A 24,714-nucleotide genomic window follows, 5' to 3' on the forward strand; every position below is an offset into this window, starting at 1 on the left:
CAGCCACCTGACGAACAAGACAATCTCGTTTTCAAAGATCACTCTTTTATCTGTGGTGGGGATTCAATCGGTCTTCGAATATAACCAAATCAGACTAAGCATCAAAGTGGTTGTGGCTCCCTGAAAAGTTGAACACTCAAGAATATACAGACGTGGTGCACAGAACACCTTCTGTGTTGCCACCTTAAAAGTTTGAGCGGGCTCTGCCAAGCTGGATAGTGGCATGACACATTCTTCCCAAGTTGGACATTAGCGTGAAACATCTTTCCTTTAACTGCAGTTGTTTCCATCTCAGGAGGATTCAGGTTTACCTTGACACCAGTAACTGGATAGAATAAGAAATGTATGGTTTCCTTAACAAGTCATCTGCAACGATACAAGTTATCATGATCTCGAACACAATATAGGATGGCTAAAGATGCATGGGTATTTTACGACACATTTCGGCGTGATATCCAGGCAGTGTGGCTTACATCTACCGTGTAACATGCCTCAATAGATGGGTTAAGATTAACATTTCAATGTATACACTATGAACACGACTCGCCAAGACGTCTGATGGTATAGCAGGTGATGAGCATCGGATTCAATGGGATAGGGAATGGCTACACCAAGCAGTATGTGGATGTTTGGTCTGTCATGTAGTACTACCAGGGCAGGTAGGGATCAAGGCTCACATCTCATGTTTCGTTGTACATGGGTCTGGAGGTGTGGCAGCAACATCTGCTTTTCCCTAATCAACATTTATTTTTTCTTATTTACAACCAAGAAGGAGAACCATGTTACAATCGTTGCCCTGCCATTGCTCACCAGCTGAAAAAAAAAAAGCTCCAGTGACCTCACTTGTAGTCTGGGGTCATTGTTATCACGCGTCTTCTTAGCTTGAGAGTTTTTGATTAAGGTCAACTTGATCTTTCCTCTTTGCTGGAACTCCTTAGGAGAATGGGTCAATATCTATTCTTATAATTCTTAAGCGATCAAACGTGTCAAACGTGATCCTGATATAGATAAGATCCTTGATGCTGGTAAACATATCATTCCGGCACCACCTACCTCTTCAAACAGGTCGTGAGTACAGTTTAGATGACAAACTCCCGACATATATGTACCGTCAGACTGTATTGGCAAAGCTTACTTTCATTTCTGTAGACGGGATTCTTCGGTAAATGTTAAATAAGTGCCGGTGGATCAATCTAACCTCGCTAACCTCACATAACTCTATTCATCCTACTTACATATGTATGTCATTTCAGTCAGTTCAGCTTTCTCGCAGCAGTAAGTCTGAAATGTCTGTTCGTTGACCTAGACAGTAAACTTACCCTTTTGTCAGATTCAGAGCTTTTTTTTTCAACTCGTCCTAAAACAGACAAGTAACTAGCCACCTCATCGTTCAATTAGTTTTCTTTTTTCTTAGAACCAAATTTCTCAGACCTTGGTGTTAAAAAGTATAGTAATGAACACTGGAAGATTTAGACACACGTCCACCTACACTAATCAATTATAAAGTATGTGATAGGCTTCTCTCTGCTTTTAAAAGGGACTGCATTTTTTTTTTTTTTCGGTCAGATGACCTCGCTTGGATCTTGGGTGTGTAATATCTGTATATCTATATGTATATCTCTATCATGGAAAAATCTGACGTTTCCCGTCGAACATACGACAACATCGGTTTCATGAAATTACTTGGTTAAGATCATCAAAAAGACATCAACACTCAGGTCCCTAATATACACTGTACACGCGAACTTTGGCGCTCGCTGATTGAAGCAGTTTGCTATCAAGGCGTTTCTTAAGTAATTTAAATGTTAGAATAAATAACAACCTCTGAATATGACGATAGGACCCTTGAACACGACTGTATAACTCCATGGATATGATGACTGGCCTTCGACTTGAATCTTAAGGACTGAATCAAAGGGTATAAAGATATCGCACTTCACGAAGCAACACTGATCACCATGGCTATTGCGCAGGTGTGTGGCGGCGGCTGGGCGTGTCCGGGCCGAAGCCAAGGCTCTGGCTGGTGGTGATGCTACTTCTGGCCGTGACGGGCGTCCTCCTCTCGTCCCACTACAGCCCGTACATTTTCTTGCCAGCTTTCACCCACCTCAACGCCGTAAGTTCCTGTCGTCCCTTTATTCACTTATGCCCTCATATTGTTATACCTTACATCTCTCGTAGGGCTGCTTACTGTCATCAGTCTAAGAACTTATAAGATCAAGTTGCCCCTCACTCTTCACTTTTCCTTGGTAGATCAAATTAAGGTCTCAAGTCTTCCCCATAACTCAGCTCTCTTGACTCTAGTACCACCTTTGTTGGACCTTTGGATCTTCTCTATTAGCTCTTTCTGATCCTTTTAAACTGTGAAATACTTGAGAAGCATACTCAGCTATGTCCTTATTACGTTGGATGTGAACAGCTTCCTGACCATTTCCTTATCTATGAACTGTTGAATCCTCTATTATCCTAGTAATGTCCTGCATTAAAAATGATAATAGCCTTTTCCATAGTGACTCCCATCTCTCCAGATGGTAAATTAGCAGCCAGACACCGACTAGGGAGGTATGTATTGTCGGTACTACCCACCTGCGCAGTGAGCCGGCACTTCAGGAGCTACCAAGTTTCATTCCTTTGACCTATGTTGCTGTCTTTTCATTCTGTCTTACCCACACGTTAGCTGCCGGCGTTCATGCCACAAACATGCAATCTATCCGGTAACGCTTGACGCACGACCCGTTCTTTGTGCATCAAGATTTTATTGAGCTACGCATTAGCCTAGGAGAATGTCAACATAAGTACGCTTTGGGAATCCTGTAGAGATACTTTGGAATTTTACTTACATTTAGTTCCCCCAGAATTTCTTCCTTTGGCTTATGACTCTCTTGTCTTGAGTCCTTCCATGTGATCATGTATTTGCTCCATAGCTGATGATCTTTTCCTGTTGATTCTATGAGACATTGCATAATATCTTTCACGGTGCTTCCATACCATTGTGCTCCTCCTGCCTTATTATACGATACTCATTTCTTGCCTTTTATTGCTAATATCAATAACATATCCTCGTCCTCTACTGTTTCACTTGCAGTTAACCTGATGCTATTGTATTACCCTCTAAAAAATTAGGGGATATCATGATGACGTAAATTCTTAAGAGTTGAATATAGACACGGACTGCTGCATATATCTCATTAGTTTTTTCAGTCTTTATGAAACGGGTACATTTTCCCTCAGCCAAAGCCTAACTTTCTCGTAGATTTTAAAACGAGTATTTGTTATCACTTCCACGCCGAATGTTTAACAGAGCCAAATGGAGACGGTGGGCTGGAATGAGGAGGAAGGTACTTCTCAAGCTGTCTCGACACACGCCCTATTCCAGCCTAATAAAACTATCAGTGTGAAGGAAGCGATGCATCCTGTGGAGGAGGAGGAGCGGGTGTCACACGGGGTGGTCTGCCAGTCTCCATCCACACCTCCCCAGCAGGAGTTTCCCTTCAGGTGAGCCCGTGGTGTCAGTACCTGCTGCTAACTACAACCTTCAGGTGAGCCCGTGGTGTCAGTACCTGCTGCTAACTACAACCTTCAGGTGAGCACTAGGTGTCAGTACCTGCTGCTAACTACAACCTTCAGGTGAGCACTAGGTGTCAGTACTTGCTGCTCACTACAACCCTGGGGTCAGCACCTGGTGTCAGTACCTGCTGATCACTACAACCTCCAGGTGAGCCCGTGGTGTCAGTACCTGGTGTACACTCTTTTCTCCAGCGACATGATTACATATTATTCAAGGTGGCAAACCATTGCCCAGTCTACTGACCTTTGTGATTTCTTTCTCTTGCTTCTCTGAGCCATACTGGGTCTAGAGCCCTTTGCATCATCCATGCAACACTTAATCGAGAAGCGACCTAAATTCATTCACAGGGTGACTTAAAACTTACGATCTAGTTTTAAGCCGCATTATGCGCCTCGGCTTGACAGGATTACCACTAACTAGCCTTTCCTAATACATCATCATTTTACATTTTATGTAAACCTCAACAGAATGTTCACCTAACTCTTCGTAGACTGTAGCATTGGATGTATTCTTATAAACATTCAACACTTGATTTTAGAGTTCCGTACGAAATCTCTCTAGTTCTTTAGTAACTTCACTTCTGTTAGTTATTATTGGTAATGCAATTAATTCAAAACGTATAAACTGGATTCACAGTCCAGATCCTCATCAGAAGACACATTAACAATTCCAGGACTCTGCCGATATAATCTTGTTCATACGTACATATAAGTATTTTAGTTCACCAACCTGGCTTAGCATTGTTGTCTTCTTGCTCATATAGATCATTCGTTTGGTTTTATTTCAGACTGTTAAGTTAACACAATGAACATCTGAGATTAATGCCTCGAAATGTGAGATGCGAAGCTGTTTCACTCTTGTATACTGTAGTTTTTTTCCTGCTGTACAATTCTCTCCAAATGTATTACTGAATATGCACACGAGATCTTTTTCTTTTTTGTTCACTTCAAGTATCTTTTTTTTTTACCATGCAGGCTTCTGTTCAACGATACATCACGTATATATCGTTCATGTGATATACCAAGTTCCAGGACAAATTATATCTAGTTATGTTCTCGTGTGATAATAAATGTTGTCATCTTTTGGAACATAATTATTAAGCTGTACAATATCTAGGTTAGTACCAGTGTGGGCATTATAGTCACCACACATTATATTATCAAAAACACTTCTGTACGTTCCTGAAAAACCCCATATTTTTCAAAGATTATTGTGCATGTACCATGTCACAAACGGGGGCGGAACTGTGGGGAGGGGAGGAACTGTGGTCAGTGCGAATGAGGCTGTTAGGGTGAAACTGTGGTCAGCGAAGGTCAAGGGTGGTTAGGGGCAGTACAATAACTCAGTCTGGTTTTTCAGGTATTTAATCAACGAGCCTGACTTCTGCCGTCCTGGAATCAACATCATCAACATGATCCCTGTTGCTCCCATCAGCATAGCCTCACGTCTTATGATTAGGTAAGTTCCCTACACACTTACGTACATGATCTGCCTTACTAGGTAGACGGCCTGCGTGACTAGTTAAATCACCAGCATGACATCATGGTAGATGGCTAGCAAGAACAGGACTTTACCTGCAGGGCCAAGCACGGGTCACGCTGATCACGCAATCTGTCTGCATGATCAGAAATGTTCCTTGCACTAACTTGATGTACCGAGGAAATTTGCATGACTGCTTGCATCTGCGGAGCTACCTCGGTGCTGTACATGAATTTGTGTAAGATCTACATTACCATATTGCTTGTTCCCATGAGATGAATCAATTTCGTGATGAAATAGCCTCATTCACCATTCTCATTACTAGGCTGACGATGAACATGACCCCATATTGTGTATAAGAGTGTACATGATGTAGGAAATGGCCTGCACCACCAAGTATTTGACGACTGTGACCAAGAAGGTGGAATGCAATACTAGGTAGGATGCTAACACGACCAGACACGTTGTCTGCATGACTGCTTGAGGTGACCTGTATGACAAGAGTGTGTAAGCCTATATGACAGGGTTCATGGCTTGCATGCCTAGATAGGTTACCTGCAGATGGTTGGTACGTTGCTTGACCAGATCCCTGCAATAACCTCTTTCTTGTAGTATCTTGATCCATAAGACGTAGCCACTCATATGATATGTAATTAAGGTAGTATTTTGTACATTTGTTGGCATTATCAACACAGCAGCAGCAAAACTGGTCAGTGCCTAGTGGTGGAAACAATACAGGATGTAGAGCTGTAGACTTCAAGCTACTTATTATACCTTGACAGTGCAGGTAGATGTGTCATGCCTTCGTAATGCAGGTAGATTTGTTATAACCAAGCGGGTAGAGTTAACACTTGATATACATGTTCTTGCAGGAAACTGTGGGGCAACGAGCAGTTCGCCGTGCACACGGAGATGAGGACACTGTTCGTGCTAGGCACCACCAGCGACGTCTACCACCAGCACTACCTCGAGACTGAAAGTCAAACCTTCCACGACATCATCCAACTCAACTTTGTTGACTCTTACTCAAATCTGTCTCTGAAAACCTTATCGATACTCCACTGGACACAGACCTTCTGTCAGGGTGCGAAGTGGATCTTGAAGAGTGATGACGATGTCTTAGTGAACCCGTTTGCTTTGAATAACTTACTGAAAGATCGCCCTCTGGTCAGCTTTGTGTGTAAAGTGAATGGAGGTTATAGGGTGTGTCGCGTCGGCCACCGCTGCAAGCAGAAATGGGCATTATCTTACGCGGAATATGCAGATTATTACTACCCTCCCTACTGTGATGGACCCGCCTACGTCATCTCGGCCAGTATGGCACGCCAGATCTACTGCGCTGCCAACAGGACTCATCCACTCATGATTGAAGATGCTTATTTCACCGGCATTTTGGCCAAAACATTCCAGCCCAAATATGAAATACTTCCCAGAAGAAAGCTCTCCAAAAAAGGGTACGATTTGGTAAAGCATTTCTGGAACGGTTTTGCCGTGTACCTGCTGAACCTTAGGATAAGTGAGGAGGCCTCAAAGGTTCTCTGGGATAAGATCCTACAGTATAATAATATTTCTACAGCGTCAAAGTTGAGACAACAGATATAGGCGGACATTTAACCCAATAGCAGTAAGCGAGCCTACCCGTTAGCGGCCCAGATCCGTAATTAAAATCGCAGTTTCCCAAACTTCTGCAAACGTATGACATAACGGTTTTGTAAGTTATATCTAGCAACCCAATATATTCCCCTCATGGTATAGTAATAAAAACAAACTCATTTTTGCAGAACCGATTGGTTGTTACATCATATACAACAGATATATTCACTAAACTGTTACTGTTAATGCTTGGTCACAGACAGTAACATCAAGTTCAGTGCTTTGCCATACTAACCACGTTCACTGGCTTGTTACAGACTAACATCACATTCACTGGTTTGTCATAAACTAACATCACATTCAGTGCTTTGTTACATACAGTAACCGCATTCAATGCTTTGTCACGTATAGTAACCGCATTCAGTGCTTTGTCACACGGTAACATTTGATTGTGCACTGTCTGCAAGGAAACTATATTGTAGGTTCTTGAGGTTAAGCGTTATACGATTACCGTTCAAAACATACACATTGAAGCAATCCCAACACATTCACACTTAGTATGTACACACTACAGGCAGCGTTACCGGACTCACCCTATTTGTTGGCGTAAAAAAAAAAAAAACTTACTTTACAGGAGTCCATCCTTTCCCTGTTGCTGATTGTAGCGCAGTCTTGAAGCTACAGTTACCCCAGAGAAGAGGTGTTTAGGGTTATATGCTGGAAATAACCTTCAGGTGGTGTTACCTCTTAGTGGTTAAACACAAAATACCTGAAATTTTAAGTTTGTATCCACTTTTTGCATCCAGTAGGTATAAAGCTTACCATATGAAATTATGTAACGTATGTGTGTACTGAAATACGAATTTTAACATCATGTAATATCGACCCACTGGAGTTCTAACTTAAGATCCTTTATAGACCCGTAATCCTTTTGCGCTACCGCTCACGGGATGAGCATGGGGTGTACAATAAATTTGCCGGGGTGACCGGCACAAATCAACATGAAGAAATAATAGAAGCCTTCAGGCTACATACAGTAGAAGAGATAAGAGTAAAGGAGAGGCTACCTTTAAGTTCCCAAGGAATCGTGACGATGTTTTAAACATTGATGTGAAAATGACGAGGAATTTAGCAACTAGTTTTTTTTTTTTTTTTTTTTTTTTTTTATACCTCGTCGCTGTCTCCCGCGTTTGCGAGGTAGCGCAAGGAAACAGACGAAAGAAATGGCCCAACCCCCCCCATACACATGTACATACATACGTCCACACACGCAAATATACATACCTACACAGCTTTCCATGGTTTACCCCGGACGCTTCACATGCCTTGATTCAATCCACTGACAGCACGTCAACCCCTGTATACCACATCGCTCCAATTCACTCTATTCCTTGCCCTCCTTTCACCCTCCTGCATGTTCAGGCCCCGATCACACAAAATCCTTTTCACTCCATCTTTCCACCTCCAATTTGGTCTCCCTCTTCTCCTCGTTCCCTCCACCTCCGACACATATATCCTCTTGGTCAATCTTTCCTCACTCATTCTCTCAATGTGCCCAAACCACTTCAAAACACCCTCTTCTGCTCTCTCAACCACGCTCTTTTTATTTCCACACATCTCTCTTACCCTTACGTTACTTACTCGATCAAACCACCTCACACCACACATTGTCCTCAAACATCTCATTTCCAGCACATCCATCCTCCTGCGCACAACTCTATCCATAGCCCACGCCTCGCAACCATACAACATTGTTGGAACCAATATTCCTTCAAACATACCCATTTTTGCTTTCCGGGATAATGTTCTCGACTTCCACACATTTTTCAAGGCTCCCAAAATTTTTGCCCCCTCCCCCACCCTATGATCCACTTCCGCTTCCATGGTTCCATCCGCTGACAGATCCACTCCCAGATATCTAAAACACTTCACTTCCTCCAGTTTTTCTCCATTCAAACTCACCTCCCAATTGACTTGACCCTCAACCCTACTGTACCTAATAACCTTGCTCTTATTCACATTTACTCTTAACTTTCTTCTTCCACACACTTTACCAAACTCCGTCACCAGCTTCTGCAGTTTCTCACATGAATCCGCCACCAGCGCTGTATCATCAGCGAACAACAACTGACTCACTTCCCAAGCTCTCTCATCCCCAACAGACTTCATACTTGCCCCTCTTTCCAAGACTCTTGCATTTACCTCCCTAACAACCCCATCCATAAACAAATTAAACAACCATGGAGACATCACACACCCCTGCCGCAAACCTACATTCACTGAGAACCAATCACTTTCCTCTCTTCCTACACGTACACATGCCTTACATCCTCGATAAAAACTTTTCACTGCTTCTAACAACTTGCCTCCCACACCATATATTCTTAATACCTTCCACAGAGCATCTCTATCAACTCTATCATATGCCTTCTCCAGATCCATAAATGCTACATACAAATCCATTTGCTTTTCTAAGTATTTCTCACATACATTCTTCAAAGCAAACACCTGATCCACACATCCTCTACCACTTCTGAAACCACACTGCTCTTCCCCAATCTGATGCTCTGTACATGCCTTCACCCTCTCAATCAATACCCTCCCATATAATTTACCAGGAATACTCAACAAACTTATACCTCTGTAATTTGAGCACTCACTCTTATCCCCTTTGCCTTTGTACAATGGCACTATGCACGCATTCCGCCAATCCTCAGGCACCTCACCATGAGTCATACATACATTAAATAACCTTACCAACCAGTCAACAATACAGTCACCCCCTTTTTTTTATAAATTCCACTGCAATACCATCCAAACCTGCTGCCTTGCCGGCTTTCATCTTCCGCAAAGCTTTTACTACCTCTTCTCTGTTTACCAAATCATTTTCCCTAACCCTAATATTTTGGTCAGAGGATTAAAATCGGAACGAAACATAAGAAATTACTATTTACTAATAATTGACCGGCATGTGAAACGAGCTAAACTATGAAACGATAAAAGTTGAGAGTTTCGAAGAGCGTTTTTAAATGTGTCGTATACATGAAGGTCATGGGTGGGACATGAGTATACACATGAATAACAGCTAATAAATAAATACATACACGACACCTTTGCATACACACTTTGCTGTGATCTAGCACCCTTTTCGTCAACTATGGAGAAGGCCTTTGGGAGTACACAGTTTACGATATATTTGCGATATGTTACTTAGACTATTACTAAACTGTATGTTATTGATTACATTTATCACGATGTATGGGAATGTATACTTAAAAATGGTGGCGTATTTAAACGGGGTAAAGTTGATTGGCTCAAATTGAGGGAACTGACTTTGGAATTTGGGGTATATAACTCCAACAATTTGAATGTGAAAAAGAAGGTCTGATTTATAAATACAAAGCTGTCTTGAGTTTTTTCAAAGGCATCTTGTACGTGCTCTAGTTTTTTTTTTTAACTGCTTAAGGCCAATGATCGAATGTGTAGATGATCATGGAATGTTAATAATCATATAGTTGAGGCAAATTACTCCAAAATCAATCCCAACTTTCAAATGGCTCTAATGACAGAGTTGCTACATGCGAGACCACTCCAGAAAATTGACTATTTTGTAGGTACAGGAGAACTTTTGAGGCCCATCAACTATTCTGGGGTAATCTAAAAAGATCCATGTGAATAAGATCCAGATTTCCCAATAGGTCAAATAGTTCATTTCCCAACCCCTTCTTCACACACAAATTGATCTTTCTTTCTTCTTCTAATAACATACAAATGGAACCTTAACAATGAGAGCCTATATAAATGATAGAAAATAGCAAATTACATGCATTATTCTCAAGGACATCATGAGAAATGAGTAAAGGAGTGAATTATGAGATTGTTCTTTTAATCAAAGGTATCAAAATTTATAACAAACTCTGTCAACTTTTTTCATCCCAACAATAACATAAAATTTTTAACAATATTAGATACAGGTGAAAAAAAAACTCATCCTGTAAAAATACTTTATTTTTGATACCCGAGAAAAGAAATTTAAATGAATTATGAAAAATACAGCCGATTTCAATTACACTCGGCAGTGTATAATCATTCGAGCTGCCAGATCTGTGCTTTGAATTCATTTGGAATTACCGATGTGTTCTTTACTTTTATTATTTCTAATCTCTATAAGTCATGCTGCCGTCTTGCAGATATTCTTATAGTACTGTTTCCTCTCTGTGTATGCCCTCGGCAGGTATATTCAGAATTTCCTCCATAGAACCCGACAGAAAATGGGCACGGTATTTGCGATGCTTCGCCAACCTTTTCCATGAAGGAAAATGAGAATCCTCGCATTTTTTTTTCTTTTTTGCCTCTGTGCTTAGTTTACATGAGCTAGGCAATCGGGCAAGCGAAGAGAAATCATATAGGGAATGCCCATGGAGAAAATATTTCTAAATTTGGTTGCTCTAACATCGTCGCCGAAGTTGTGCAAAGAAGGAAAGAAAAATTTTTTTTTTTTCATAGGCGATTATTGTGAAGTTTCAATCCATCTGATGCTAACAGATTCGTTTGTGGCTGTGGAATGAATCTATCATTGACGAAGCTAAAGTATGACCTTATTGGGAATTCACAAGATTTGCTATCTAAACATATCATCGACTTTCATATTGACAGGTTAATGGAATATTTATTTTTAAAGCAAATCAGTTAAGAGCATTGAATAGCCTTAGAGTTCATTATCTGAGTTTTAGTTGCATTTTTCCCCTCATAGATTCTGGAACTGTGTGGTGGCCATCAGTAACTTTTTTTTTTTTATCTAGTTTGACTTAGAACCTTACCAGTTTGGATGAAATTTCCACTTCCAGATTTTTGTGACCATGTTTTACTTAGAACCTTACCAGTTTGGATGACATTTCCACTTCCAGATTTTTAGCGATGGTAATTCCTGCCTGTGGCATTACCACACCAGTAAGCTTTAAAATGAGGCAATATATGCCTGAATAAAAAGAGAAAAAGAATCATAGGGATTAGGAAAATTGTTAACGGGAGGGAATATTGAGTAGTTAGAAAACAAAAGAGAAAAATGGAAAATTCTAGAGATATTTGAAAAAAGAATGGCCCATGTGGGACTAGAATGCTTTAAAAGCAGGAAGACAGGAAGTTTTGTGGTACAATGATATCTTATGTATAACTGATGACCAGTTGGACTAGCTAACTACAATGGAAATAATGATTAGTGTAAGACATACATTTGAGTTGGAAAGTTATTATGGCTTTGGAAATCATTGTAAATTATGACTCTTTTTTTTCCATGTCAGTGCAATATACGTCAGCTTTATTTTGAGCAGTCTTTGTCATTATATCCTTACCATACCCCTACTAATTGGTACACTGAGGTAATATTCTGTATAATCTATGGTGGTGCCTTCATGTAAATGATTCTTCTCGTGTTTTGATGAAACTAGAAAGATCCTCAACATATTTGCCACATATTAATGGCTTCTTGATCATCTTTTGGCCAAGGTAAGAAGGTGGAGTTTTACCTGCCTTTATGAACGCATGTCTTATGATCACAAACTTCAAAGCTGGTACATTTGAGCACAATAGATCCAGCTTTATCCCTGGACATTGAAAAATTGATGTAGAATCCACAGAAGAATATATATCTGGGCTGCAGCGTGGTGGCGAATTTTGAAGTTGCCGGGTTGGGTGAGTGTGGCGCGCGCCATCTGGACGGCACCTGACACACTACCAACATAAGCAAGATGGAGAGTGAATGGCAGTAATTCACCAAATTTGAGCGGCCAGAAACAGTAGTTGTAGTGTCAATTAAGTGTTGATCTTCCGTCCGGTCACACATGAAGGTATTTACCATACAGTAACGCCATCTTACGGAAGGGAAAGGTGTATACGGAAATAGGAAATCACAGCAAAGTGAATGTCAACATCGTTGAATGACCAACGGTGCGAGAAAAGGAAGAAACAATTAGTACAGGTGTTGTGGCACTCCTTGCCAGTCTTCCATCCCTCGCACTTATTCCTGGGAAGTGTTTAGTGCTGTGAGGAACCATTGTGCGTGCTGACAGTTTGGTGAACGCCTGTGACGAGAAGGGAAAGAGACGGGAAAGTTATCCTTGAGGTGCTGGCCATCTCTCCCACAGGCCAGGGAAAGGTCAGGCCTGAGTCATCTGACAGGCAGCCTGGCCCTCGTCAGAGACCCACACCTCACTGCCCTCCTTACCCTCCTTCACACAAGTGCCTATTTCGACTTGTTCCTCACCGGGCAGTGAAGTCAGACACTGCAAACCATTAGAAATCGTCCCAAGATGACATTGAAACACTCTACGTGGCAGTATGAGTTCGACCCCCTCCATGGTCGAGTGTTACTCCACTGTTAGTGCCTGTGACCTGACAAACACATATGAGAACTAAACGTGTATATCTTATCCTGAACCTCAGTATGGTGTGCCTTAATCATGGTCATTTTTGACCCTGGTAGAACCTAGTGCCTTGATAAGTATTACTATAGTGTCAGTGTGGGTAGTTAGTGTGTGACTCCTGGTGACTGCTCCGTCCAAATCATTGACCATGTATAGCAACAAGATGGATGAACGTCTGAAGGAATTACTGCACGTCTACCGCAACAAATTCGCCCAGGTTAGTCTGATTGTCATTACGTGGATTATTTTGGCTGTGAATATGACATAAGTTGGCACCAGTCAGTCAGGAGCTATTACGTAGACATTGTTCATTTGCTCGTATGTCTCTCTAATGCTGGATTTATTTGATGTACTGTCAACCCATGGGTTACAACTATAAGGTAATTTATGAAGTTAAGCTATCCACTGAATGTGATTTTAGATATGGAGAAGTTTTCTTTTGCTGTTGTATGATGTCCCAAAATAACAAAGTGCTGTACGAGCTTTACGGTAGAGTCAATGAAATATACCCTTTAAACTGTAGACAACCAAGTCTGTATATCTGTCTATATCTCTGATGCCTGTTCCCTTCAGGAACTCCCTAAAGAGGGTGGCCATGGCAATAGAGTCTCCATAAGTAGTGAACTCTAGTGCTGCTTATTCTTTAATGCCTTACCCTTAACAGGCCACAAGCAGAGGGCCAGTCTAGCACTAGTCTTTTCAGAGGCTCAAAGACCAAGTCACCTAATGAAATTTATGTTTATATTATTAGATTATTGTTTTTTTTTTAGGTATTTTTTGTTTTCTGTGATCTCCATTCTGTTACTGCAATGCTCGCTGCATTTGCAACAATGTTCCCACTAGAAGTATGTTATATTTTCAAGGGTATGATATGATAACATCCTTTCAGTATTTATAGACCCTTAGTACTATTGAATGACAATGACACTGAGTACCTCTGATTATTTCTGAAATTCAAGAGGATTGCAATGGAGTTGGTGAAATGCACTTGTAAATCTGTAAACCTAGTTGACTTATAAGTCTTCTGTTTATATCAGATGTTTCTTGCCTTTATGTATGCATTTTTATGAATCTTTTTTTCTGGATTTCTAACCTGATCATGCAGAACCATGCTTCCTGGTCTTTGCGAAATGCGTGTTTCCAAGTGAAGTGAAGAACAACTCATTTTGAAATAAAAGAATATGATAGAAAAATAACACCTCTAAGAAGCAGGTGATATAGGCCTCAACTAAGGCAACCCATGGAGGTATAACAAACTTAGAGTGAAGACATATTCTTGAGATAACAATAAGTGTTGCACGGTCTGATGTCGACCTACCTTACCAAATGGTACTGAGCTCTTTTTAGTTTAGCACCAAACCCACCTGATAAAGATGCCTCGTATGTGAATACACTTGTTCCATATGCCTCCATTGCCTCTAAAGATGTTTATGTGATTTCTTTATGACAAGTTATTGTAATCATTTTGATGATATTTGTTTAAGGAGATGCTGTTCTTTCTTTTGATATGAGAGAACTTTTCACTGGAAAATCCCCATTTCTAAGTAGGAACTGGGATTTCAAATGCGTACTTGAAAGAGATTTACTCCAGCACCACATCCAGTTTATGCACTTCAGCAGAGCCAAACCATCATAAAGCTTTTGTTTAATTTATGTAGCCGTATACTATCAGGCCATTTTTAAACAAACTTGGCCTGTGATGTTCTGTAGGTAGTCCATGTTCAAAGTTGTATACAGTGGTTCTGACTACCGTCCAAGATGGCTGCTGTTGCTTAGAATATAGGTTTCTTAAAATAGCCATAATGTCTATGTTTTGTGGCTAAATTGGCCCAAAACTGCAACTAAATAATTATGAGTCATTAACATTTAAGTTTTTTGTAAACTTTTTATATTTGCCAATTTTCAGTTTGAAAATTAGGCCTGTATTGTCGAATTCACATAATCTCTTTGAAACTGTAGGACCAATTTTCAACAAAATTTACCAGGCATGGCTCTGATGTGACAACCTCAACCAGCATCCAGTGTGATATGAAAAAATATGGATTTCTGCTGGTATCCAGAATGTGATGCTTAAGACAGAATTAACTGTCAGAGATGAAAGTGGAGTGTTGCTTTCATGTATATTTGTTTGAATATGTATTTTTTTCTACTTTACATATTATTCGAATGATTGTTATTTTGTACTTATTATTATATAAACAAAATGAATTGTAGAAATGCTTTACTAGTTGCTTTACCAGTAACCTGTATGCAGATGATGCTTGTTATATGAGCAGAAATTGGCAAATATCACAATATCAGTAGAAACTGTGCCCTCACCTACCCTATCATACCTGCAAGTTATGTGAGAATACTGTTAAAGGATTAAAGAAAATTCGGTTTCTAATGAGAAGTTTTACATTTTAAGTTTGATTCAAAAAAGTTTCTCACCCTTCCCCATTTTCTTACGTGTTTGATTAGCGGTGTTTTTCTGACAACAAACCCTTTTAAATTTTCAATGATTTATACGTAAATCATAGTAAATTCGTTTACATTTCCACATGCATACATTTCTCAAATTTTTGTAAATATTCTTTTGATTGGCCTTCCAAATTACCAGCTGTACAAATTACCGTGTGTTGGAATCTAATGGATGTATGGAAGTTTTATCATTTATAAACCAAACATGTATTGGAATTTTAGTTGCTGGCATTCTGAGATAATCCCTCTTTGGGCATATGAAAAGTACACCTGTTTTTGTATGTAAAATACAAATATTCCTGCTGATGGAAACATTAGAGATGCCTCTGAAAGAATTTTCTTTGGGTTGTCTTATTTTTATTCATAGAATTAGTAGGGACTTCAGCAAAGTTGCCTTTGGAGGATCTCCTGGTCTTGTATATGAAATATAATTTTGCCATGTGTTCATTCATGGATTTTGTTACTGACACCCATGCCCCCTGTACTAAGAGCACTTAGTGGGTCATATAATAGGAATTGCAAAAGAATGCAGGTCACACAAGCTGTAGGCCTTTGCATTATTTGTTTCCATAAGGATGAATGGGTCACATTCCATATGTGCTGAACTTGCTCTACTGTCAGAATTCATTTACTTTATTGGTCCACTAGAAGCTGATGACATCACCCAACATGAAGCAGTGCTTGTGAAAAATTAAATGACATTCAGCATTTTCATATCCTATTCATCTATATCTCTGATGCCTGTTCTCTCCTGGAACTCCCTCAAGTGGGGTGTCCACAGCAATAGAGTTCATGGCCAGTGAACTCCAGTGCTGCTTTACATATCCATACATTTAATATATATCCTAATGGATTCATTTGCATGTGTATCCTGCTTTTGCATCTTTATGTTAAAATTTGCATCATTTTTATAATTTCAGATTGATGTGGAGCGAATCATTCCATTCCTAAGGGACACAGGTTTGGTTTTGGCAGAGGATGTTGATGTCATCCGTAGACAACCATCCCCTGCACAGAGAATACACACCCTTTTGGATATTTTACCTGCAAAAGGCTCTCAGGCATTTCAAGTAAGCTTTCAAATTTTTTTTGTTTTTGTATTGGGCCATTTTTTTTACTGTAATCATTTTATATCAGGTATCTTTTCCAACAATTTTAACCATCAGGTATGTGTTCATAATGAGGTCTTTTGGCTTATTGAAGAAAAGAAGGTTGTTTTATGAGAATATTAGGTTTATATGTTCCCATTCTGAGAAGTGAGTTGCGTTTGTTCTTGTATGTTTGTAGTTACCAGATGATCAGACAGAATACACATTGAGTGTAAAAACCCACATTATTCATATTTACTTTACACTGAGTAGTAAGAAAGCTCTGTGAGCAGTTGTTTGGCCAAGGTGACTGGCATAATCTATTCAGCTTCATTTATGTAATTGTCTATTTGTAATTATCTGCTTGTAATTGCTTATTTGTACTGCTCGGACTGGGAGTTTTACCCACATAAGGCCCCATTGCTTGAACTTTCTCTACTATTGTATAACCTAAACTTCTGATTTCTCTCTGAATTGACAGTTTTGTTCCTCCTCATTCATCCACTACACTTTTAGTGAAATCGTATATTTTACATCTTTTCAGATAAGGTTCGTTTACATAGTTTCTTGTTTGCTCCATTTTGTGTAACAAAAAACTATTTAATACTGATGCTCTTAGCTGGTTTAGGAACATGAAGGATATGATCAAGTTTCTCATTACTCTTCTCTTTTTCATCATGGGGAAATATATGGCCTCTGCTCTCTCACTGTAACTCATCTCTTTTTTCATATACCATCTGGATCTTCTCCGTAAATAGTTTGTGCATCTGTAAGTGCAGTGACCAAAGTTGGGAAGCAAATTTTGATTTTAGGATATGTTTTGAATTGGTTATAAAACTTTTCATTAGGAATGTACTTGAATGTAAGTCTACCGTTTGCCAGGTGACAGTTTGTTTCTTTAACCCTTTCATTATGTCATGCCACATTTTTATCAGCCATAGTATGTTGTGCAGATTCACTTTAGTTGCCAAAAGTAATACAGTTTTTGCATCCTCATTTGAATTCTCAACTGATATATAAGTCCATATCCTATCCAAAGAAGTCAGCAGCAACAACACATCTAGAAAAATAACACTCCTCGTGGTTACCCATAAGTTATTGATGAGATTGTAATTGCGTAATCGTAATGGGAAGCCAAATTTATGAGTGAATTCTGATGGTCAGTTCTACCATAAAGGAAGTGGTTCTTTTTTTGTTATTATTTGAATCTCTTATGGAAATATTTTTTCTTCATTTATTCTAATAGATAATGTTTGTGTAATGTGAATGAAAAATGCATATGAAACATGAATGAGTGTGTGTAAAAAGATATGTAAATGATACGGATAGTTTGTGTGAAATCATGCATGTAAAAACACATAAGCTATATAATGTGATCAGGGATATTTAGAACGTAATCACATCTAGAGAAAAAGCCCTATACCGTCATGGTCTGTTCTGTCCACTAAGCACATTCCCACACAAATATAGAGGGAATTATATTACTTTTGGGTGATTTCTTCTATAATGTGTGATATAGAGATATTCAGTACAGGGAGCATCATATCAAAATAAATGTCATCTGAGGGAGTGTTTTTTCAGAGTAAATGCACAGTGAAAAGGTTAGCAGTTCTCCTGAGGTGGCATTCTTGTGTCAGGTTTGGTACTGCATCAGTACCAAGTCTTTCTCACACAAATTCCTGCCTCTTTTTTTCTGCAAGATTCTTTACATATTTTAGCCTTCTTTCAATGAGTTCTATCTCCATTACATTTAATGTCCTCTGAATGAATTTCTTCAACCACTTATTAGACCAATTTCAGAGCTTTTCATGATTATCTTTCAAGTTAATGCAATCCTTATAGTTCTTTTCTTTAATGACCCTGGTATCATCTGCAAACATGCCATAGTTCAGTCCATTGACAGCACATCATAACCGGTGTACCATATTGCTTCAGTTGACTTTGTCTATCAGTAATGGTAATGTAACACACATTACATATTGTGAATTATAAATGCTTTGTGAGATATCATGCCATCAAGAGGTAGGCATCGTTCTTTTGGAAGCTTTGCATCTAAAGACTTATTCATTTAATAATTTCATCTCACAAATATAACAAGAGCTGCACACCCCACAAAATAGTGAACACAAAACAATTACTGGCTGCTAAGCAACCACAAACTCTCAACATCTACACAGTGAAATAAAGATCCCCCTAATACAGTCCTACCTCACCATGCTTGGCATTTACATCTATGCAGCATAGAATTATATATAAGTTTTTATTAAGGGTGTAAGGCATGTGTATGAGTAGGAAGAAAGGAGAGTGATTGGGTCCCAGTAAAAGGCTGGTCTGCAGCAGGGTTGTGTGATGTCCCCTTGGTTGTTTAATTTGTTAGTGGATGGGGTGGTTAGGGAGGTAATGCAAGAGTTTTGGAGAGAGGGGCAAGATGCAGTCTGTTGGGGATGAAAGGGCCTGGGAAGTGACTCGGTTGTTGTTTGCTGATGATGCAGTGCTGGTGTTTGATTCGAGTGAGAAACTGCAGAAGTTGGTGACTTGAGTATGGAAAACTGGGTGTAAGGAGAAAGTTAAGAGTAAATGTAAGAGCAAGGTTATTAGGTTCAGCAGGGTTGAGGGACAAGTTAGTTGGGATGTAAGTTTGTATGGAGAAAAATTGGAGTGAAAAAGATTTTGAGTGATTGGGCCCTGGACATACAGGAGCATGATAGGCATGCAAGGAATAGAGTGCATTGGAACAATGTGGTGTACTGGGGTCAACGTGCTGTTGATGGAGTGAACCAGGGCATGTAAAATGTCTGGGGTAAAGCATGGAAAGGTCTGTGGGGCCTGGATGTGGATAGAAAGCTGTGGTTTTGGTGCATTACACATGACAGCTAGAGACTTAGTAGGAAAGAATGTGGCCTTTTTTGTTTACTCTTTTGGTGCAACCTTGCTGAAGCATAGGGTAGAGATGCTGTTTACTGTGAGGTGGGGTAGTGCCAGAATGGATGAAGGCAAGCAAGTATGAATATGTATATGTGTATATATGTATATAGGATGTAAGGCATGTGTACGTGTAGGAAGAGAGGAAAGTGATTGGTTCTCAGTGAATGTAGGTTTGCGGCAGGGGTGTGTGATGTCTCCATGGTTGTTTAATTTGTTTATGGATGGGGTTGTTAGGGAGGTAAATGCAAGAGTCTTGGAAAGAGGGGCAAGTATGAAGTCTGTTGGGGATGAGAGAGCTTGGGAAGTGAGTCAGTTGTTGTTCGCTGATGATACAGCGCTGGTGGCGGATTCATGTGAGAAACTGCAGAAGCTGGTGACGGAGTTTGGTAAAGTGTGTGGAAGAAGAAAGTTAAGAGTAAATGTGAATAAGAGCAAGGTTATTAGGTACAGTAGGGTTGAGGGTCAAGTCAATTGGGAGGTGAGTTTGAATGGTGAAAAACTGGAGGAAGTGAGGTGTTTTAGATATCTGGGAGTGGATCTGTCAGCGGATGGAACCATGGAAGCGGAAGTGGATCATAGGGTGGGGGAGGGGGCGAAAATTTTGGGAGCCTTGAAAAATGTGTGGAAGTCGAGAACATTATCCCGGAAAGCAAAAATGGGTATGTTTGAAGGAATAGTAGTTCCAACAATGTTGTATGGTTGCGAGGCGTGGGCTATGGATAAGGTTGTGCGCAGGAGGATGGATGTGCTGGAAATGAGATGTTTGAGGACAATGTGTGGTGCGAGGTGGTTTGATCGAGTAAGTAACGTAAGGGTAAGAGAGATGTGTGGAAATAAAAAGAGCGTGGTTGAGAGAGCAGAAGAGGGTGTTTTGAAATGGTTTGGGCACATGGAGAGAATGAGTGAGGAAAGATTGACCAAGAGGATATATATGTCGGAGGTGGAGGGAACGAGAAGAAGAGGGAGACCAAATTGGAGGTGGAAAGATGGAGTGAAAAGGATTTTGTGTGATCGGGGCCTGAACATGCAGGAGGGTGAAAGGAGGGCAAGGAATAGAGTGAATTGGAGCGATGTGGTATACAGGGGTTGACGTGCTGTCAGTGGATTGAATCAAGGCATGTGAAGCGTCCGGGGTAAACCATGGAAAGCTGTGTAGGTATGTATATTTGCGTGTGTGGACGTGTGTATGTACATGTGTATGGGGGGGTTGGGCCATTTCTTTCGTCTGTTTCCTTGCGCTACCTCGCAAACGCGGGAGACAGCGACAAAGTATAAAAAAAAAAAAAAAAAAAAAATGTATATAGGTGTATGTATGGGCATTTATGTATATATATATATATATATATATATATATATATATATATATATATATATATATGTGTGTGTGTGTGTGTGTGTGTGTTCCTTCTTTTGGGAAAAAAAAAAAAAAAAAACGAGAGGGGAGGATTTCCAGCCACCCGCTCCCTTCCCCTTTAGTCGCCTTCTACGACACGCAGGGAATACGTGGGAAGTATTTCTTTATCCCTGGGGATAGGGGAGAAAGAATACTTCCCACGTATTCCCTGCGTGTCGTAGAAGGCGACTAAAGGGGAAGGGAGCGGTTGGCTGGAAATCCTCCTCTCTCTTTTTTTTTTTTTATTTCCAAAAGAAGGAACAGAGAAGGGGCCAGATGAGGATGTTCCCTCAAAGGCCCAGTCCTCTGTTCTTAACGCTACCTCGCTAACTCGGGAAACGGCGAATAGTATGAAAGAAGAAAGAAAGATGTGTGTGTGTGTGTGTGTGTGTGTGTGTGTGTGTGTGTGTACATGAGTGGATGGGCTATTCTTTGTCTGTTTCCTGGCGCTACCTTGCTGACATGGGAAACGGGAATCAAGTAAGATATATATTTATTATACTTTGTTGCTGTCTCCTTTGTTAGCGAGGTAGCGCAAGGAAGCAGACAAAAAAATGGCCCAACCCACTCACATACACATGTAAATACATACATGTCCACACATGCACATATACGTACCTATATATTTCAACGTATATATGTATATACATACACAGACATATGCATATATACACATGTACATAATTCATACTCGCTGCCTTTATTCATACCCTTCGCCACCTGGCCACACATGAAATGACAACCCCCTAGGAAAGGGAGCTGTGGTTTTGGTGCATCATACATGACAGCTAGAGACTGAGTGTGAACGAATGTGGCCTTTGTTGTTTTTTCCTAGCACTACCTCGTGCGCATGTGGGGGGAGAGGGTTGTCATGTCAAATGTGGTGGGATGATGATGGGAATGAATGAAGGCAGCAAGTGTGGATGATGTACATGTGTATGTCTGTGTATGTATGTATATGTATACGTTGAAATGTATGGGTATGTATATGTGCGTGTGTGGATGTGTATATATATACATGTGTATGTGGGAGGGTTGGGCCATTCTTTCCTCTGTTTCCTTGCGCTACCTCGCTAACGTGGGAGACAGCGACAGAGTATAATGAATATAAATGAATAATATATGTATGTTGTTTCTTGCATGGAGCGTGAAGGAAAGGTCTCATTAGCTTACATCCATTCTCTAGCTTTCATGAACACAGCTATTGTTGTACATAGTGCTTATGTTTTTCTGTTATGGTATATTATATGTAAATGACAATAGAGTTGACAGTTCGTAATTTTGCTTATTTCTTCAACAGACGTTATGCCTAGCTCTAGAAACAACGTACCCTCATCTACTAACCATTATGTTAATTGGAGCATCCCAACGCACCCCACTCTACGTATCACGCCAAAGTGAGTATTACAGTAGTTATTCTTTCATTTTTACATGCAGTGGATTGCTTTCATTTGAGATGTTGGTGATTGATAGAAGTGTATTTCTAGCACTTAGAAAAATCAGAATATCATTAAGCGCTGGTTGATATTTATGAATGTGCTCTTTTGTCATTTTTGCAACGTTGATGAACATTATAGTAATATCTCTCTCTCGTGCTTTTAATGAAGTAACTCTCACATTGTTGATGAATTTTGCTGTTGTGTAACCTTTCCCATCATTGTACTGTTGGTAATTTCAACAGCTTCTTGTTGCATAACCCAAAAGTTCAGATGAGTAATTAGATCATGGTTTATATATTAATTATACAACCCCATGTCCCCTTTGGTGAAGCTTTTGTATCTTTAAGGCAGCCCTCCAATCAGGAGCTTGAAAATGATGGACTTGTTTGGAGTGAGAAGTTTCTTGACAAGACTGCATTCCTTTGAGTCCATTGACAGTGATACAACCTTGCTGAAGGTGTCTTTTCACTAGTGGTGTGAATACATGCAAGCAGATGACAGTAACACTTATTTAATCTATTGACTGGGGGATAGGGTAGAAAGAATACTATTTGCATATATCATGAGTTTCGTAGAAGTTGACAAAAAAGAGATGGTAGCAGGGGGCAGGACCCTTTCTTCCTTGCATTTCGGTTTCCAAAAAACTTGGAAGATTTGGCTCAAGGGGATTGGGGAAGAACTGTTTAGGAATGTCTGAGGGTTAAAGTCTGGTGGTAGTATGAAAGTAGGAGCAAAGGAGAGGGTGGGAATGTGTTAAAGAATGTATGGAAGGGGTTCCAGACTGATGTGAGTGAGAATGAAAGTATGTTATGAGAGGAAGATGATTGTTAGTGCTTATGCATCAGTTATTAAGTGGAATGAGGAAGAGTACAAAGTATTTTGGAGAAACTTGGTGAATGAATAGAATATTATGAGGCATGAAATGAGTTTATGGTTGCACAGTTGATTTAATTATATGTAATGGAATCTCAGGAGGGTGTTGTATATGTAATGGAATCTCAGGAGGGTGGTGTGAAATTATTACTTCAGCAAAATTTGTAGGATTCTTATTCATCTCACACAATTGCTGTAATTTTTCTTTGTCAAAAACTGCCTAGACATTCTATCTCTGGAAACACATATTTCTTTACCTGTTTTCTCCGGGAAGAAAGCTTAAGATAGATATGGGCTTTCTTCATCATTAGTTGATGTATGTTATCTTGGGCACATGCATCTGGCATCATGCTCAGCCATCACTCTTGCACCTCCTGTGAGAGTCTCCAGTTGACTGAGCAGTGTGATATTTTTCCCGATTATGGAGGTGGGCTGCTTGCGACATGTATGGGTAATTGGTGAAAGCAAGTATCAGCTGGAATTTTTAGCTGTCATGGGAGCCAGTAGAATGTTATCTGATATGCTGGGCAACTGCTGTGTAATGTGTCTTATGATACCCACAGTGGTGAAAGTTTACAAGTTTCAAGTTTTTCTACACAAATTTATGTAACTCCCTGCATCATGTTCATTTATGTTCTTCGTGAATTTGATTGTTCCTCCATTTTAGCTTAGTTCTGGAAGATGACCTTCTGCTATGCATTGGCACATATTCCCTCTGTTATTTTGAATGTCTTACAGAAGATCTCCTTGTCATTATCATTGACAATCCCATCCCAGCTTATCTAGTCAAGAGCATTACAAAGACCAATAAGCATTCTTCTTAGACGACATTTTTGAGTTGATCGGCATACAAGTAGTGTTGTATTGTACCTCAAAGTGATTTGTTGGTGATCACTTGTATGAAACTTTTTCCAGCTGCATTTTTATAGTCAAGATTTTCATTAGTAAGTAGAACAAATTCAAATATGTTCATATGGTGGGTACATTTCTCAGTGAATTGTATTTATAACACTCTAGCAAGTTTAGTTTAGAGACCACACCTGAAGCTAATGGAAAGAGATTTTCCCCTCTTAGATATTGATATGATAAGGTGAGATAATGTAATCATATTGTGTTATTATACATATCTGCTAATTGGTCATTAAATCCATTCACCACTCATAAATGTTCAGGGGCTGGATGCAGCATGGAGCTTGAAACTAATCCTCTAGTATTTTTCTTTGAAGCTTATCTTTAATTTCCACAAAATGTAGTCTAGACTATCAACAGTAATGACATTTTTCAGTACAGGGTAAAAATTAGCTTTAACTAAGAACGGGAAACAACCCCTGGTTTGTTTCCTCAGTCACTGGTAAATAAAATGTATCCAGTAATAGCTTATTCAGCAAGAAGTCTTGCGTCTTTTTGTAATATCTAACCATGATTCAGACACTAGTCATGTCATAACTTTCTTTTAATGCAGTTGTCTCCAGCT

The 24,714-nt window shown here is 39.8% G+C and overlaps 1 protein-coding gene across 1 annotated transcript in view; it reads left to right on the forward strand.

Moving 5' to 3' along the window:
• The window catches only part of LOC139765851 (beta-1,3-galactosyltransferase 1-like), a 14,937-nt gene extending 7,412 nt beyond the window's left edge, over positions 1-7,525 (forward strand). Inside the window, exons 2-5 of the mRNA XM_071693693.1 lie at positions 1,974-2,116; positions 3,302-3,495; positions 4,928-5,026; positions 5,920-7,525. Of these exons, the coding sequence (XP_071549794.1) occupies positions 1,974-2,116; positions 3,302-3,495; positions 4,928-5,026; positions 5,920-6,649 (1,166 nt within the window). The 3' untranslated portion in view covers positions 6,650-7,525. The remainder of the gene's footprint in view (positions 1-1,973; positions 2,117-3,301; positions 3,496-4,927; positions 5,027-5,919) is intronic.
• Positions 7,526-24,714: the final 17,189 nt, after the last annotated feature.

The sequence above is a fragment of the Panulirus ornatus genome, chromosome 56 (assembly GCF_036320965.1).
Source record: "Panulirus ornatus isolate Po-2019 chromosome 56, ASM3632096v1, whole genome shotgun sequence".
Taxonomy (NCBI): domain Eukaryota; kingdom Metazoa; phylum Arthropoda; class Malacostraca; order Decapoda; family Palinuridae; genus Panulirus; species Panulirus ornatus.